Raw genomic sequence first — 16,564 nt, 5'->3', positions numbered from 1 at the left:
ATTTCAGAAAGTTGGAGATGGCCTATACAATTACCAAGGCTCTAAAAAGCACATCCTGGTATGAGTGGGATTCTAATTAATTAGATTCTTATTTATTTATTTATTTATTTATTTATTAAAAAGATTTTATTTATTTATTTGACAGAGAGAAATCACAAGTAGGCAGAGAGGCAGGCAGAGAGAGAGAGAGAGAGGAGGAAGCAGGCTCCCTGCCGAGCAGAGAGCCCGATGCGGGACTCGATCCCAGGACCCTGAGATCATGACCCGAGCCGAAGGCAGCGGCTTAACCCACTGAGCCACCCAGGCGCCCGATTCTAATTTATTTTTTAAAAAGATTTCTTTACTTGATTTTCAGCAGAGAAAGTGTGTGCACGCATGAGTGGGAGGGGCAGAGGGAGAGAGAATCTAAAGCAGACTCCATGCCAGTGTGAGGCTGGGTTCGATCTCATGACCCTGAGATTGGCCATGACCCTGGTATCGGCACCTGAGCCGATACCAAGAGTTGGCCGCTTAACCAATTGCACCGCCCAGGCACCCCAATTAATTAATCAATGTTTTTAAGGTTTTATTTTTAAGTAATCTCTACACACAATGTGGGGCTCTAACTCACGACCCGAAGATCAAGAGTTACATGCTCCACTGACTGAGTCAGCCAGGTGCCCTGGATTCTTATCTAGATTGTGTGTAGGAATGAGAAGCACATGTTGAATATAAACAGCCCACACAAACAGAAGGTATTGTTCTAAAGATCAGGTGGGTTTTTTTTTTTTTTTCCCCAAAGTAATCTCTATACCCAGTGTGGGGTTCAAACTCATGACCCGGAGATCAAGAGCTGCATGCACCACTGACTAAACCAGCCAGGGACCCCAAGATCAGGTCTTTTTTTTTTTAAATAAAGATTTTATTTATTTCTTTTGTCAGAGAGCAAGTGAACGCACAAGCAGAGGAAGTGGCAGGAAGAGGGAAAAGCCCGATGTATATGACTTGAACCCAGGACCCTAGGATCATGACCCGAGCTGAAGGCAGATGCTTAACTGACTGAGCCACCCGGGTGTCCCCGACAGATCACGTCTTGAATATGAATATGCCTTAAGTAGCTGGTTTCTTGGTATCAACATGACTAAGAATCTAGACTATAGTGCCAGGGAATGAAAGCTAATCACCTGAGTGATTTGTATTTAAATAAATCTGATCCATGGAAAATTTAAATTACTATTAAGGGTTGAATTCTGTCCCCTTAAAAAGATAAGTTTAAAGTCCTAGGGCCCCAGTTATCTCAGAATGTGACCTTATTTGGAAACAGGGTCTTTATAGAAGTAAAGTGAAAATGAGGTCAGAGGGGATAGGCCCTAATTCAATGTGACTGGTGTCCCTATAAAGAGAAATGTGGACAGAGATAGACAAATATAGAGGTAAGACTATGTGAAGACACCAGGGAGAATGCCATGTGACAATGAAGGCCGAGATTAGAATGATACATCTATAGGCCAAGGAATGCCTGAGGCTCCCAGAAGCTAGGGGAGAGGCATGGAACAATCTTCCCTAGTGCCTTCAGAGGGAGGATGGCCTTGCTGACACCATGATTTCAGACTTCTGGCCTTCAGAATTCTGAGTATATTCCTGTTGTTTTAACTCACCCTGTTTGTAGTGCTTTATTACAGTAGCCTTAGGAAACTAATATACTTCCTCCCTCTTCTGGTTTATTAAGCGTCATTTTTATTTAATTTTTTAAAACATCATTTTAATTGAAATTTTTATTAAAATATTAAAACAATCAGTATTATTTACTTATAATTTTTCTTATTCTACCAAGGATAAAGCAGGTAATAACTAGCTTAAAAATCAATGTGCTTACAGAATATTTAAAATATTACAGAGGCAAAAAATAATCCTGCACATGCAATCCAAAGTACTTGTCGAGGCTCTACCATGGGCCATACTGTGACCTGACAGGAAAGCTGCATTTCACCTACTGGTTCCCAGTTTCCTCTACTATTGGATGAGGAAACTGTGAAAGATGCTCATAAACATCCTACAAGTCTAAGAGTCTAGGAAAAGTCCAAGTCAACAGTTCAATGACAAAGCTTTTGGCATAAAATCTAATTATACTTTATAAATTCCTCTTCCTAGTTTAGAACAGAAAAAGGGTTGATTTTATTTTCCTCTTAACCATACAAACACGATCCCTGTTTAGGAGGAAAAGCTCTGTAAAGCCTCATTTTTCAGGGACTATATACAGAACAAGGAAAGTTGAGGCCTGTTGCTCTCTGCGAATAGCTTTTACAAGCTTGGAACATGGGAAGGCTATCCAGAAAATCCAAGTTCTGCCCAGAGTTAAGCATTGTGCTTTCTGAAAATCTAACTTCCCCCAAATATGACTAAAATTCAGCTTGGGTCCTTTTGTTTTTATCTATCAAAGAGAGATGCAGACTTACATTCTTCTTTAGGCTATCGAGGGATAAATGATACATAACAAGAATTCCACACTTACGGGGGGGGGGAATAAATTCAGTACTCTCAAATTTTAGAACATATGTTTTAGGATGTGTAAATGGAATTTATGATTTCAAAAAGAGTAAAACCATCTCATCAACTCTATGGGAAAAAGCAATGTTTGGGTTTTTAAAAAAGGATTCTGGGGTACCTGGCTGGCTTAGTCAGTGGAACATGTAACTCTTGATCTCAGAGGTGCAGGTTCAAGCCCCATGTTGGGTATAGAGATTACTTAAAAATAAAATCTTTGGGCCCTCTGGGTGGCTCGGTAGGTTAAGAGATGGACTTTTGACTTTAGCTCAGGTCATGCTCTAAGGATGTGTGACCCGTGTTGGGCTCTGCACTGGGTGTGCAGTCTGCTTAAGATACTCCCTCCTTCTCTAGCTCTGCCCCCCGACCCCCAGTTTCCTCTGCTCATGTTTGTTCTAAAGAAAAGGAAATAAAAAATAAAAATAAAATACAATCTTTTAAAAAGAATTCTAATAGTATTTAATGTCTCTGACTTTCCTCCCCTCCAAAGCCGAGAAAAGCCTAATAAAATAGCAAGGAGTATAATCTTACAGGAAAGATAATGATGAAGCACTTCATATTGGCTAATTCAGCTCTAGAGACAACTGTGTAGAAATTAGCTAGCTATGCTTTCCTTGGCCACACCCTAACATCAGAAGGAATCCCAAGTACACTCACCTATTTTCTCAGGATCAGTTATACCGACTGTCAAATCAAATTGGTCTTCCTGTTCCTCTTCCTCTAGCTTTTAAAGAGAAGATAAACCATGAGAGTTAATACATGAAAAAGGCTATTAATTTTATCCTGCATTTATTTTGTAATATAACAACATCAAGCTATATTCTTCTATACATCAGTGTTCAACTCTGTCCCTTCCCAATAATCCCAATGTATCAACTTCCACAACTTTAAGCCTGTTCAAAGGTCTTTGTTACATCTATTCGCTTATAACATTATTTTGATCATAATGCATAATTACTAGAATTTGCAAGACCTGCCTCTGTTGGGCTAAGGAAGGAATGAGGAAAGACTACACTCTTGAATATGGGAGCTTCAGACACTAAGTATCATTAGTGTTCACTGAAAGCCTCTGTGCTATCCTTTGGGCTATCCTCTGCCCAAGAAAGAGGTATTGGATTGTGGCTGTCCATTAATCATAAGGGTCTTCTAAAGTCACAAATATTTTCTCAAGGTTCATACTCAACTGAACCTTACACTGGCAGCACAGTCCTAAAAATACAAAAGAAACAAGACCAAAGGCACAAATTCTCACCTCTTCATAGCTTGGCTGGGATTTAGAAGAATTTATAGCTTCCTGTGGAGGAAGAGAAATGAGCGTTTTGGCTGGCACCTTCTTCTGATTATTTTGTGTGCTGTCCAGGGAGAGCTCTACTGTGGCATCTAAAAAGAAGTAGATATTCTACAATGAAGATCAATAATGGGTCTTTGATAGCTAAATTTCAGTTCTATAGTTAAGAGACAAAAACAAGAGCAACCACTTTTTTTTTTTTTTTTTTTTTAATTCTTTTCATGCCCACAGTGGCTGGGCTGTGGGGGTTAGGGATAGGGATTAGGGTTAAGGGTTAGGGGACAGGGTTCAAGAGCAACCACTCTTAATACTTAACACATTTTCAAACTGAGAGCAAGAGTCGAGAAATCTCACCCAAGTGAACTGAACAAGAGAAAGTAAGAAATTTTTACATGGATAAAGGGACAGATGATAAGAGATGCATTCTTCTTTTTCCTTTTAAAGATTTTATTTATAATTTGACCGAGAGAGCATGTGCACAAGCAGGGGGAACAGGAGGCAGAGGAACAAGCAGGCTCCCCACTGAGCAGGGAGCCCAATGCGGGGCTTGATCCCAGGACTCTGGGATCATGACCCAAGCCGAACAGATGCTTAACCCACTGAGCCACCCAGGTGCCCCAGGAAGTGTCCTTCTAGCACAGGCTTGATGGAACAATCTCTCCCATTTCCAAATACAATTACTTGGCTATCCTCTCCTACTTAAAATTTAGGCAATAACCAGTTATTAAGCAAAAAGCCTACAAAGTCTATGTAGCAATTTATTTTACTCTTGGGAATATTCCAAATCTTATATAAACTATTTATTCCTATTACAATTGTTTGGAAAAGAAAATTAAGTTTCAGGGGCACCTGGGTGGCTCAGTGGGTTAAGCCGCTGCCTTCGGCTCAGGTCATGATCTCAGGGTCCTGGGATCGAGTCCCGCATCAGGCTCTCTGCTCAGCAGGGAGCCTGCTTCCTCCTCTCTCTCTGCCTGCCTCTCTGCCTACTTGTGTTCTCTGTCAAATAAATAAATAAAATCTTTTAAAAAAAAAAAAAAAAAAAAAAAAGAAAATTAAGTTTCAGCTAGAGGCAGCAGGCACACTGATAGCAAAAAATCACATCAAAGGAAGTTAGGAAAACTGGTAAGCTAGTAAAAACAGCCCCAACATACAAACATAGTAACACTTGGGGTAAGGCACTATTAGCCACACCTGAGGATGGCAATGTAGTTTTAGCAGTTTAGTAATTGTTTATAATTATAATTTTAGACCATCTTGCAAAGTTTTTTTAAAAAAAGACTTTGACAGAGAGAAGGAGAGAGAGAGAGAGGGAGAAAGCACAAGGAGGGGGAGGAGCAGGGAGGAGAGGGAGAAGCAGGCTCCCCACTAAGCAGGGAGTCTGATGCTGCACTTGATACTGGGACCCTGGGATCATGACCTGAGCCGAAGGCAGAGGTTTAACCAACTGAACCACCCAGGTGCCCCTATGATTATGTTTGATACAGGCTGTCCAAAGGGGATAAAAAGATATTGTGATATCTGAAAATCTTTCTAATAAAAAGTTTTTTTTTTTTTTTTTTTTAAAGATTTTATTTATTTATTTGACAGAGAGACCACAAGTAGGCAGACAGGCAGGCAGAGAGAGAGAGGGAAGCAGGCTCCCTGCTGAGCAGAGAGCCCGATGCGGGGCTCAAACCCAGGACCCTGAGATCATGACCTGAGCCGAAGGCAGTGGCTTAACCCACTGAGCCACCCAGGCACCCTGCCATTTCATTCTTGAACAAATTTGTGATTGCCTTCTGAAGTATCCAGTTTTTCTCTACTGATATCATTTTATATAATTCCACTAGATCAGTCTTCTTAAAACATTTACCCTTATCACTTTCTTTTTTTTTTTTTTAAAAGATTTTATTTATTTGACAGAGAAATCACAAGTAGGCAGAGAGGCAGGCAGAGAGAGAGGGGGAAGCAGGCTCGCCGCTGAGCAGAGAGCCTGATGCGGGGCTTGATTTCAGGACCCTGGGATCATGACCTGAGCCAAAGGCAGAGGCTTTAACCTACTGAGCCACCCAGGAGCCCCATACCCTTATCACTTTCTTTATTCAAAACTGCCAATGGCTCTTAGTTGACAGTAGAATGAAAATTCAAACTGTAATTATTATTGATGTCTAAAGTCCCCTAAACTACATTTCAAGTCTTACTTCCATGCCTTCTCTCAGAATTCCCTGCTCTGGCCCACCTAGTTTACTGAACGGACTTCAAATGTACCTTGCATCCCCTGCCCCACCATCTGTAAATCTTCTCCTTTTCTCCTACATAAATACTTCTTCTAGGAAGTCTTCCAAGGGCACTCAAGCAGTTTCTCAATCTGCTCCCCCTGCTTGTGCTCTAACAAGTCAATAAATAAAAAAATCTAAAATGTTAAAATAATTAAAAATTATTGGGCCCAAAATGTTAATAGTGCCAAGGTTAAGAAACCTCACTTCATACTAGTCTTTTCCAAACTGCAAGATGTAGCTCATTGGTGAACTGTGAAAACAATTCAATTAGATGCAAATAGCTTTTAAAAGACAGGGAGAGGGCGCCTGGGTGGCTCAGTGGGTTAAAGCCTCTGCCTTCGGCTCAGGTCATGATCCCAGAGTCCTGGGATCGAGCCCCACATCAGACTCTCTGCTCAGTGGGGAGCCTGCTTCCACCTCTCTCTCTGCCTACCTTTGCCTACTTGTGATCTCTCTCTCTGTCAAATAAATAAATAAAATATTTAAAAAAAAATAAAAATAAAAAATAAAAAACAGGGAGAAACAATAGGACATTTCAGATTGTATTGAAATAAAGGTAAGTCACTTAATAAAATTTGTTTCAATTTTATATAAGTATGCATATATTCTGGACTATGACACAAAATGTAATTCTCACTGTGAGTCTTGATCATAAGGCTAGCCACTACTTTAGTCTGATCTCAAGCGAAGATGTGAGACTTAGTATTTCTAGCATTGTTCTTGCCACATTAACACTGTTTATTTAGTAGCCTAACTCTATCTGTATGTTTAGGTCTTTTTCCTTAACTTTCTTGATGGCAGGGGCTACTTTCTACATGATTTGAAATCTCCCACGATTGTATCCTTAAGAGCTATGTTTCCAATAGAAACTTTGCTTGTTTAGTTCAGTGACTTAGAAGACTCCTAGGTTTTTTTTTTTCTTTTTTTTTTTAAGATTTATTTATTTATTTATTCGACAGACAGAGATCACAAGTAGGCAGAGAGGCAGGCAGAGAGAGAGAGAGAGAGAGGAAGAAGCAGGCTCTCCACTAAACACAGAGTCTGATGCGGGACTCAATCCCAGGACTTCAGGATCATGACCTGAGCCGAAGGCAGAGGCTTTAAACCACTGAGCCACAAAGGCGCCCCCTAGGATAGGTTTTGAGTCCATACTTGCCTGCAAAGAGATCCTGGGGCTCTTGGTCTTGTTCCTCATGGATCCCATTTTCTTTGGAGCCATTGTTGATGGGAAGGGAAGCGATTCTCTTTGGAGACTGGGGCTTACTCTGTAAATGAAGAGATAATCTGACTAAAACAGTACTTTAAAAAAAAAAAAAAGATTTTATTTATTTATTTGACAGACAGATCACAAGTAGGCAGAAAGGCAAGCAGAGAGGGGTAAGCAGGCTCCCTGCAAAGCAGAAAGCCCGATGTGGGGCTCGATCCCAGGATCCCGAGATCATGACCTGAGCCAAAGGCAGAGGCTTTAACCCACTGAGCCACCCAGGTGCCCTAAAACAGTACTTTTAAAAAAACAAACTCATAAAGTGACTTTTAATGCGTTCCTCAGTTGTACCCACGGGTGTTTAGCAGCAAATCATCATTAGTGATGTAAGTGCTGCCCAAGTAATCACAGAGCTAAAATAAACTCATACATTCCAGAGTTAATTTCTAACACCATAACCTTGCTGAAATGCCCTACCCCAAAGCAGGTGATACTGACATGGCTATGTGTACACACAGAAAATTTTCTAAAGAACGTGTCCAAATGCATTTCCTCTTCTCACTTGATGACCTTTATTCTTTCAAATGCTGATGGGGCACATTCTAGTGACCAGGACACCACACTAGGGTGCAGAATTCAAGCTCTGACCCTGGCTTACTGTATGGCCTTGGCTAAACTGTTCACAGAAATGCAGTTGTGCAGGTATTACTGGCCCCCTGACAGGCAAAAAAAGGTACAATACTTTACATCTAATGCTGTTCACAAATATGTTATCTTTTTATCCTTAACTTACACAGACACAATTTTCTTTTCTTTCTTTTTTTTTTTTTTAAAAGATTTTATTTATTTATTTGACAGAGATCACAAGTAGGCAGAGAGGCAGGCAGAGAGAGAAAGGAGGAAGCAGGCTCCCTGCTTTGGGGAGCAGAGAGCCTGATGCGGGGCTCAATCCCAGGACCCTGGGATCATGACCTGAGCTTTAACCCACTGTGCCACCCAGGCGGCCCCACAGACACAATTTTCAACCACGCCCATGCCAGGCTAGCAGAATAAAAACCAGTCATGCTTAGCCTAATGGGCACATGGTAAAAATAGTCAGTTGATGGCCTTCATCAAAAGCTCAGTGATCACCCACAAACAAGTGTTGGGTGGGGCGCTAGACCGGTACCAGAATGAACAAAGCTGGATTGTATAGAACATGAACAAAATGCTGGGAATCTGGCTTCAAAAGCCATGGTGTAGTGTTGCAGGGTTTTGAAGTCAAACCCCAAGGCCAAATCAGTTAAATGACCTGACTTAAGGAATCTTTTATGAAACATTTCCTTAGCAAATCTGAGGGACTTTGTTCCTCAGAAACAGGCCTTTCTGACCCAACAAAACAAAGTAAAATGACAGATCTGTTGCGTATTCTGAATTTGCCAGGCAAACAGCTCCATCCCAATACTGGGGCCATCCTCAGGGAAAGAAACTGCTACCAATATGTACGATTTATATTAATAAGCAATGCTCCTACAGAAACTTTTCTATGCTGACAAAGCTTAATGAATAAGTATTTTAATACTTAAAAATATATGCTTAAATGTTATACCAACTCAGAGACAGTGATCCTGTTTTCTAGGTGCTTCCACAATCTTCATCAACAAAATTACTATAGAGATAAATACAACAAAATAGAACAAAATTAAAACCCACAGTTCCCTTTTGCCTCATATATTGTCAACTACCTTCTTACAACCCTGTGATCAAGAGTTACGTGCTTTACTGACTGAGCCAGCCAGGTACCCCGAATTCTTTCTTTTTAAAAAATCTGTGCCAGGTTGACAGGTCTGAAAAGTCTTGCTTCCACATGTTTACTGGCCATTTGAACCTCTGTGACTTGTCTTCTTGATGTCCTCTGCCCATTTTTCTAAGTCAACACTTAGATGTACACTTTTCTTACATAAGTGTATCTAAGTTTACCTAAGTTTCTTACATAACCCTTTCTAGGGCATATTGTAAGTACCCCTCCCCAACTTTCTCTCTTTTCACATCTGTTTTATTTTGGACCTTACAAAATTTACTTTCAGATGAGTAATTTGGATTGGTATTGGACAAGCTAAGCTTATTTCTTTAGGCTGGGAAGTACTCAGCACACAATTAAGTCTTGGAGGCATACTATTCTCAAGTTCTACTTAAAATCAGATTCAGTAAAAGCTAAGAACTTTTTTTTTTGTAAAGATTTTCATTTAGAGGCGCCTGGGTGGCTCAATCCTTGGGCGTCTGCCTTTGGCTCAGGTCATGATCCCAGGGTCCTGGGATCCAGCCCTGCATCGGGCTCCCTGCTCTGTGGGGAGCCTGCTTCTCCCTCTCCCTCTTCCTCTCCCACTCTCCCTGCTTGTGTTCCCTCTCTCGCTGTCCCTCTATTAAATAAATAAAATCTTTTTAAAAAATAAAGATTTTTATTTGAGAGTGATCACACAGGGATCAAGAGAGATTACAGAGGGAGAGGGAGAAGCAGACTCACCACTGAGCAGGAAGCGTGATGTGAGGCTTGATCCCAGGACCACAAGACTATGACCTGAGTCAAAGCCCATCTCTGATTGAGCCACCTAGGCGCCATTGAAAACTACTTTTACATATAAGAAACAGACAAAGGATTCTTCCTTCCCTGTTAATCTTTAGATTAACAGAACTCTTAATAGAAAACAAGTCTTCCATGAGACTAGAGTTTATAATAATAGCTTATCAAAATAAATATCTATCTGGGCTTTATAACACATTTCATGAGTTTTGCCCCAGATTTAAAAGTCTAATCTTTAATCATTATTATTGATTTATACTAAAAAGCTAATTTGGGGGCACCTGGGCAGCTCAGTTGGTTAAGCATCTGACCCTTGATCTCACTTCAGGTCTTGATCTCAGGGTTGAGATTCAAGGCCCATGCTGGGCTCCATGCTAGGTATGACAGCTACTTAAAAAAAGTAAGTAAGAAATAAATAAACAGCTAATTTAAAATCAACAGCTAAATTTCAGGAAGGACTCATTCTGAGGGAAGGGAAGAGGCACACAGACTATACTGAGTTGCAAACTCAATACTAAAAATAACCTTGCTTATAATTCGCATTTTAAAAATCTCTGAATCACCAGGACATCACAAAACTATCCCTCTATTAAGGGGAGCTAAATTTCTAGGCAACAGATAAAACTATTTTCTATGATGAAAATGGTGTGTTTGTGATGTAGATAGTAAAGCAAATTACAGCCCTGCCTGCTTCCCCTTGTCCCGCCACCTTCTGCCCCCTTTTCTGAAATAAAGGAGACATACTTTCTTCAGTGAGAGAATCCTAGGCTAGGATACCCAACCCTTGCTGACTCCTTTGGCTGTTAATTCTAGCAGGTGGTTCCACTGATAAGCCTACTTAAAAGTTCAAGTATTTCTCTTTAGAATTAGAAGGCACACAGACAGCCAAATCTACCTCTCAGAGAGGCCCTAGAAAGAGCTACAGCAAGAGAGCACTTGTGTTAAGAGCAAAGAGGTATTCCTCACCAATTAGCAGCCTCAAACCACAAGGCCAGGCCATTAACACAATGTTCTTAGCTCAGGGAAGGACAGACTTGGGTCTGCTCTCCCTCATAGCTAACAGAGCCATTTAGTCTTGAAAAGTACAGCTGTGATTCTGCATCACTTCCCTTTAGGTCACTGAGTGGTGATTCTTTTTTTTTTTTTTTGGTAATTCTTCCTTATGTTGCTCAACTGCTCTATGCTGAATCCTCGCATTCTTCAAGGGACCTCAAAAGACAAGTACCGTTAAAATTCTCAACTGCATTTAGAGGGTGAATCCAAATTAAAAGCTATGATAAAACTGTGCTTCCGGAGAACTAGAGTACTCATCTTCTAGTGAAAAATTAATGTAATTTAGTAAGGCAAGATATAGCTAAACAATTGTGTGATCATACCAATGTAACAAGGCAAGGACAATTAGGAAAAAGTCATGCCCAGAAATTTTACCTAGATAACAGGGCAGTCACAAAGTCTTTAAAAATCACCCTGGCAGACTCTGGCATGGAATACTGTTCTATTTGCCATGTTATTTCTACAGATGAATATACTAAGTGGAGTGGTGTATTCGTTTTCTATCATCACTGCAACACAAAATTATCACAAATTTAACAGTTTCAACAATGCCAATGTATTATAGTTCTGTAGAAGTCAATACAGGTCTCACTGGGCTAAAATCAAGGTGTCAACCACAGTTATATTCCTTTGTGGAGGTACTATGAAAGAATCTGTTGCTTTGATCTTCTAGCTTCTAAAAGCTTCTAAAAGCAATCCACATTTCTTCCTCCATCTTCAAAACCAACAATGTTACATCTCTCTTTGCCTTTCTTCTGCAGGTACTCATTTCCACAGCCACTCTCTGACACTCTTCAGTCTTCTATTTTTTTTTTTTTAAAGATTTATATATTTATTTATTCGACCGGGGGTGGGGGGGGGGTCACAAGTAGGCATAGAGGCAGGCAGAGAGAAAGGGGGAAGCAGGATCCCAGCTGAGCAGAGAGCCCGATGTGGGCCTCGATCCCAGGACCCTGAGACCATGACCTGAGCTGAAGGCAGAGGCTTTAACCCACTGAGTCACCCAGGTACCTCCAGTCTTCTATTTTTAAAGGATCCTTGTGATTATATTGGGTTCATTCAGATAACCCAGGCTAATTTCTCTACCTTAATGTCAACTGATTAGCAATCTTAATTCCATCTTCAACCTTAATCCTTCTTTGCTTTGTAACCTAATAGATCCACAGCTTCTGGGATTAGGAGGTGGACATCTTAGGGAGAAGGCAATTATTTTACTTACCACAGGCAGTGACTCCACTCTCACATGCCACTGCCACATTTCAAAAATGGCACAGATGCACTAAAAGCTTCTGGACTTGGAAGAATGGAATTTAGTGTCCATTAAATACGGTAATAGTGTGCATCTTACTCTACAAACTGGTTAAATATTCAATTAACCCAAAGGACTTCACAATTTTACCCCCCTTCACAGCTAAAGGAGTTTAAGTAGGGGTTCTTATTCTGGGATCAGGAGATGTCTAGAACTTAGATGGAATAAAATTACAATTTCATTTTCACTAATTTCTGAGATTCAGCATTTTCTTCAATTAAAAGATAGGCCAAAAACCACAACAGTAATTACCAGTATTTGACACTATAATGGAAATTAGATATTTTTATTTGATATCACAATAGTTACAGTTCTCAAAATATCATTTATGGTCATCTGTATTTTTAAAAAATTATGGTAGTTATATAACTATCCCTACATCTTAATATGTAAAGCATTAAAAAGCACATGTTGCAAACATAAAATTGTTTTAATGTTTGCTAACTGCATTTCTATGTAATTGGTTTCCTTGTAATCTTATGTATTTTATACACGTAAAAACATTCTGAGAATGGATCCATAAGGTTCACTGGACTGTTAATGGGTCCACGACACAAAAAGGTAAAGAACCTTTAAGCTAGTCCCTCTAAGACTAATGAAAATAGAAAAGGGGAATCTGGGAGGGTAGGGAAAATGAGAGACCTCAAAGTGACAGTGTATACTGCGGTCTACCAAAATTTAGCTGTAATCTACTGAATTTTATGGTGTAATTTCCCTACTAAACTTTTTGGGTTTCAAACTAATATAACTTAGAAGGCCCAGAAAACTGCAGAAGGATCAGAGTCCGAACGAGTGTATTAACTTCCATTTTGAAAAAGCAAAACCCGTTTAAATCTGCTCTGAAAGCAGAATGAAGCCCCAGCTATTCACTTGACTAAGCAAGAGAATAAGCCAGAAAAGTTGAGCAACAGGCTTTTCCTGGAGATCAGATACTTATGGCTACTTGCTCTAGCAACTATCAACTACTCATGATTTATTTATGCCAAGTTACTCAAGACAGCAGAGAAGATTTGAGGAGCAAGAGAGAAGTTAGAGTATTCTTTTTCCTCTCTCCCCTCCCAACCAAACAAATCACAAATGGCTAGGTCATCAGAACTACCCCAACACCTGAATAAGCAAGGAGCAGAACTCCCTGCAGAAACCAGAAATCTGACTGCGACCTTTACTGCTTCTCCCATAAGCCCCAAAGTACAATTTTATTTATTTATTTATTTTTAATTTTTTTTTTTAATTTATTTGACAGAGATTGCAAGTTGGCAGAGAGGCAGGCAGAGAGAGAGGGGGAAGCAGGCTCCCCGCTGAGCAGAGAGCCCGACATGGGGCTCGATCCCAGGACCCTGGGATCATGACCTAAGACGAAGGCAGAGGCCTTAACCCACCCAGGTTAACTGAGCCACCCAGGCGCCCCCCCCCCCCACCCCTGCCCAAAGTATAATTTTAAATAAATTTTAAGGTTTTTTTCTATTTTATTGTATTTCTTTGAGAGTGAGAGACAGAGAATGAGGGAGCATGAGTGGGATGAGAAGCAGAGGGAGAAACAGGCTCTCTGCTGAGCAGGGAGCCCTACATGGGGCTTGATCCTGAACTCCAGGTTCATGACCTGAGCCGAAGGCAGATGCTTTACCGACTGAGCCACTGCCCCTGAAGTTGAGTTCTTGTTAGTCATCTTTAAAAGTCTTTTCTCATTCCTCTACCTCCAAATGTGCTTTGTAACTACTTTTGTTAGTTTTCCTGCATAATCCTAAAGCTAGGTTACCTGCAAGCACAATTCTATGATCAAGAAATTAATGATTCTATGTGCTTCAAGAAAATCTAAACTTTTTAGAAGTGAAACTTGTTTACAATCGGAGCTGAGCATTAAAATGAATCTTCAATGTTTTGCTGACTTTTTCAAGAACATATGTATCAGACCTATGTGAAAAATGAGGAAATTCAACTACCATCTTTTTAAAGATTTTATTTATTAGAGAGAGAGACTGAGCAGGCCTGCTAGCAAGAGTGTTGAGGGGGGAAGGGTGGGAGGAAGAAGGGGCAGAAGGCAAAGGAGCCACACTCAATACAGGGCTTGATCCCAGGACCCTGAGATGATGACCTGAGCCAAAAGCAGACATTTAACTGACTGAGCCACCCAGGGACCAACTACTAATCATTTAGTAGTTAGATCTGACCACCTAATGTGGTATTAGCTCCAAAAACAAGTGTTTAAGAAAATATGCCTATAGAAAATACTACACATTAGAGGAACATAATAAATTATCCATGACTAATTGATATGACACAATTAACTAAAGACATTAAGCAGTAAACTTGTTTAACTATACTGTTACCTAAATTAACTCTCTAAGTCTATTTAATAATCCAGAAGAGGGGGTGCCTGGGTGGCTCACTTGGTTAAGCATCTGCTTCAGCTCAGGTCATGATCTCCGGATCCTGTGATTGGGCCTGGATCTGGCTCCCTGCTCAGCGGGGAGTTGTCTTCTCCCTCTGTCCCTCCCCACACCGCCTGTGCTCGTTCTCTCTCTCTCAAATGAGTAATAGTTTAAAAAAAAAAAAAAAAAGACTAGAGAAGGGATATTATAAAAAACTTATTGAGGACATGTTATTTACTTGGGAACAGTCACCATAGATTTTGCAGAACAGAATTAAAAATATTAGCCAGCTAAACTATCAATCTCGTTAGGCCTTTAATAAAATTACCATACTCTGTCCAGATCTAAAGAAGTTTTCCTATAAGCACAGAAAAGGAAATAAACTGGTCCTGGGATTGAAAAAGAGTACAAATGAAAAATAGTAGGGAAATTCCTCAAAAAATTAAAAATAGAACTATGATATGATCCAGCAACCCCTCTTCTGTGTGTGTACCTAAAAGAACTGAAGAAGGGTCTCAAAAGCTATTTACACACCTGTGTTCACAGCAGCACTATTCACAAGAGCCAAGAGGTAGAAGCAACCCAAATGTCCATTGAGGAATGAATGGGTAAATAAAATGTGGCACATACAATGGAATATTATGCAACTTTAAAGATTTTATTTATTTATCTGACAGAGCTCACAAGTAGGCAGAGAGGCAGGCAGAGAGGCAGAGAGGGAAGCAGGCTCCCTGCTGAGCAGAGAACCCAATGTGGGGCTCGATCCCAGGACCCTGGGATCATGACCTGAGCTGAAGGCAGAGGCCTAACCCAGTGAGCCACCCAGGTGCCTCTATTATGCAACTTTAAAAAGGAAGGAAATTCTGATGAATAGTGGAACATGGATGAACTCTTGAGGGTATTAGGTTAAGTGAAATAAACCAGACACAAAAGGACAAATACTGCATGATCCCACCTACATGAGGTCATCTAAACTAGTCAAGTTCACAGAAACAGAAAGTAGAATGGTGGTTACCAGGGGCTTAGGAGTGGAGAGAAAGAAGAACTGTTATTTAATGGGTACTGATTTTCAGAATTGCGAAATGAAAAAGTTCTGGAGATCTGTTGCAAAATGTGAGTATACTTAACACTACTGAACAGTAAAATTAAAAAGGTTTATGATGGTAAATTTTGTTGTATGTTTCATACCACAATAAAGAAAACCTGATTTATTCTCTCTCAGGATACATATTATACTGATCACAGATGTAGGCTGGATTTTAAAAATAACATGTCCTTTCCTGTCTAAATGTTAATACATAACTTACCTTTATATAATTCCCTTTATATATAAGTCTATAAAACACTGTCAATCAGAAGCCACTTGCTATCCGTGACTTCTGAATACCAATAAAAAGTTATGTTATTCTTTTGATTTAAACATCAGTGAGACTATGTAAATAAGTCTTTATTAATCAAAGACTAAGTGTTCAATACATGACTTTTGAAGTCTCCTGCTATTTCTTTATTCTATTTTTTACTTTTATTTATTTTTAATTTAAGTGGTCTCCATGCTGGGCATGAAGCCCAAAGCAAGGCTTGAACTCGCAACCCTGAGATCAAGAGTTGAACACTTAACCAACTAAGCCACCCAGGCGCCCCCCCCTTTATGTTTTCTAGCCATTTCTGTAATTCTTAGAGTTTCAATTCAAGATTAAGAGTAGTGGGAAAGTGCTCGCTTCGGCAGCACATATACTAAAAAAAAAAAAAAAAGAGTAGTGGGAAAAAACTCTAATCGGTCTGATAGATCACTGGAAGTAGTAGTTACCAGATTTGGCCAAAATCTGAAGTGAGGTTATCATTTATCTATGTTTCCCTCCTTCCTCTTAGCATTAGAAAGGCATCTGCAGGGGCGCTTGGGTGGCTCAGTGGGTTAAAGCCTCTGCCTTCAGCTCAGGTCATAATCCCAGGATCCTGGGATCGAGCCCCTCGTCAGGCTCTCTACTCGGTAGGGAGCCTGC

The 16,564-nt window shown here is 40.1% G+C and overlaps 1 protein-coding gene across 3 annotated transcripts in view; it reads right to left on the bottom strand.

Annotated features, from left to right (window-relative positions):
• The window catches only part of SNX1 (sorting nexin 1), a 35,662-nt gene that overhangs the window by 14,026 nt on the left and 5,072 nt on the right, over positions 1 to 16,564 (bottom strand). For all 3 annotated transcript variants that reach the window (XM_032342821.1, XM_032342820.1, XM_032342819.1), the window contains exons 2-4: positions 7,226 to 7,334; positions 3,776 to 3,903; positions 3,181 to 3,247 (exon numbers count right to left, since the gene is read on the bottom strand). In XM_032342821.1, coding sequence (XP_032198712.1) covers positions 3,181 to 3,247; positions 3,776 to 3,903; positions 7,226 to 7,334 — 304 coding nt within the window. The remainder of the gene's footprint in view (positions 1 to 3,180; positions 3,248 to 3,775; positions 3,904 to 7,225; positions 7,335 to 16,564) is intronic.

This window comes from Mustela erminea, chromosome 5 (assembly GCF_009829155.1).
Source record: "Mustela erminea isolate mMusErm1 chromosome 5, mMusErm1.Pri, whole genome shotgun sequence".
Taxonomy (NCBI): Eukaryota; Metazoa; Chordata; class Mammalia; order Carnivora; family Mustelidae; genus Mustela; species Mustela erminea.
The sequence above is the reverse complement of the archived record's forward strand: the minus strand, read 5'-3'. Positions and strand labels throughout refer to the sequence as shown.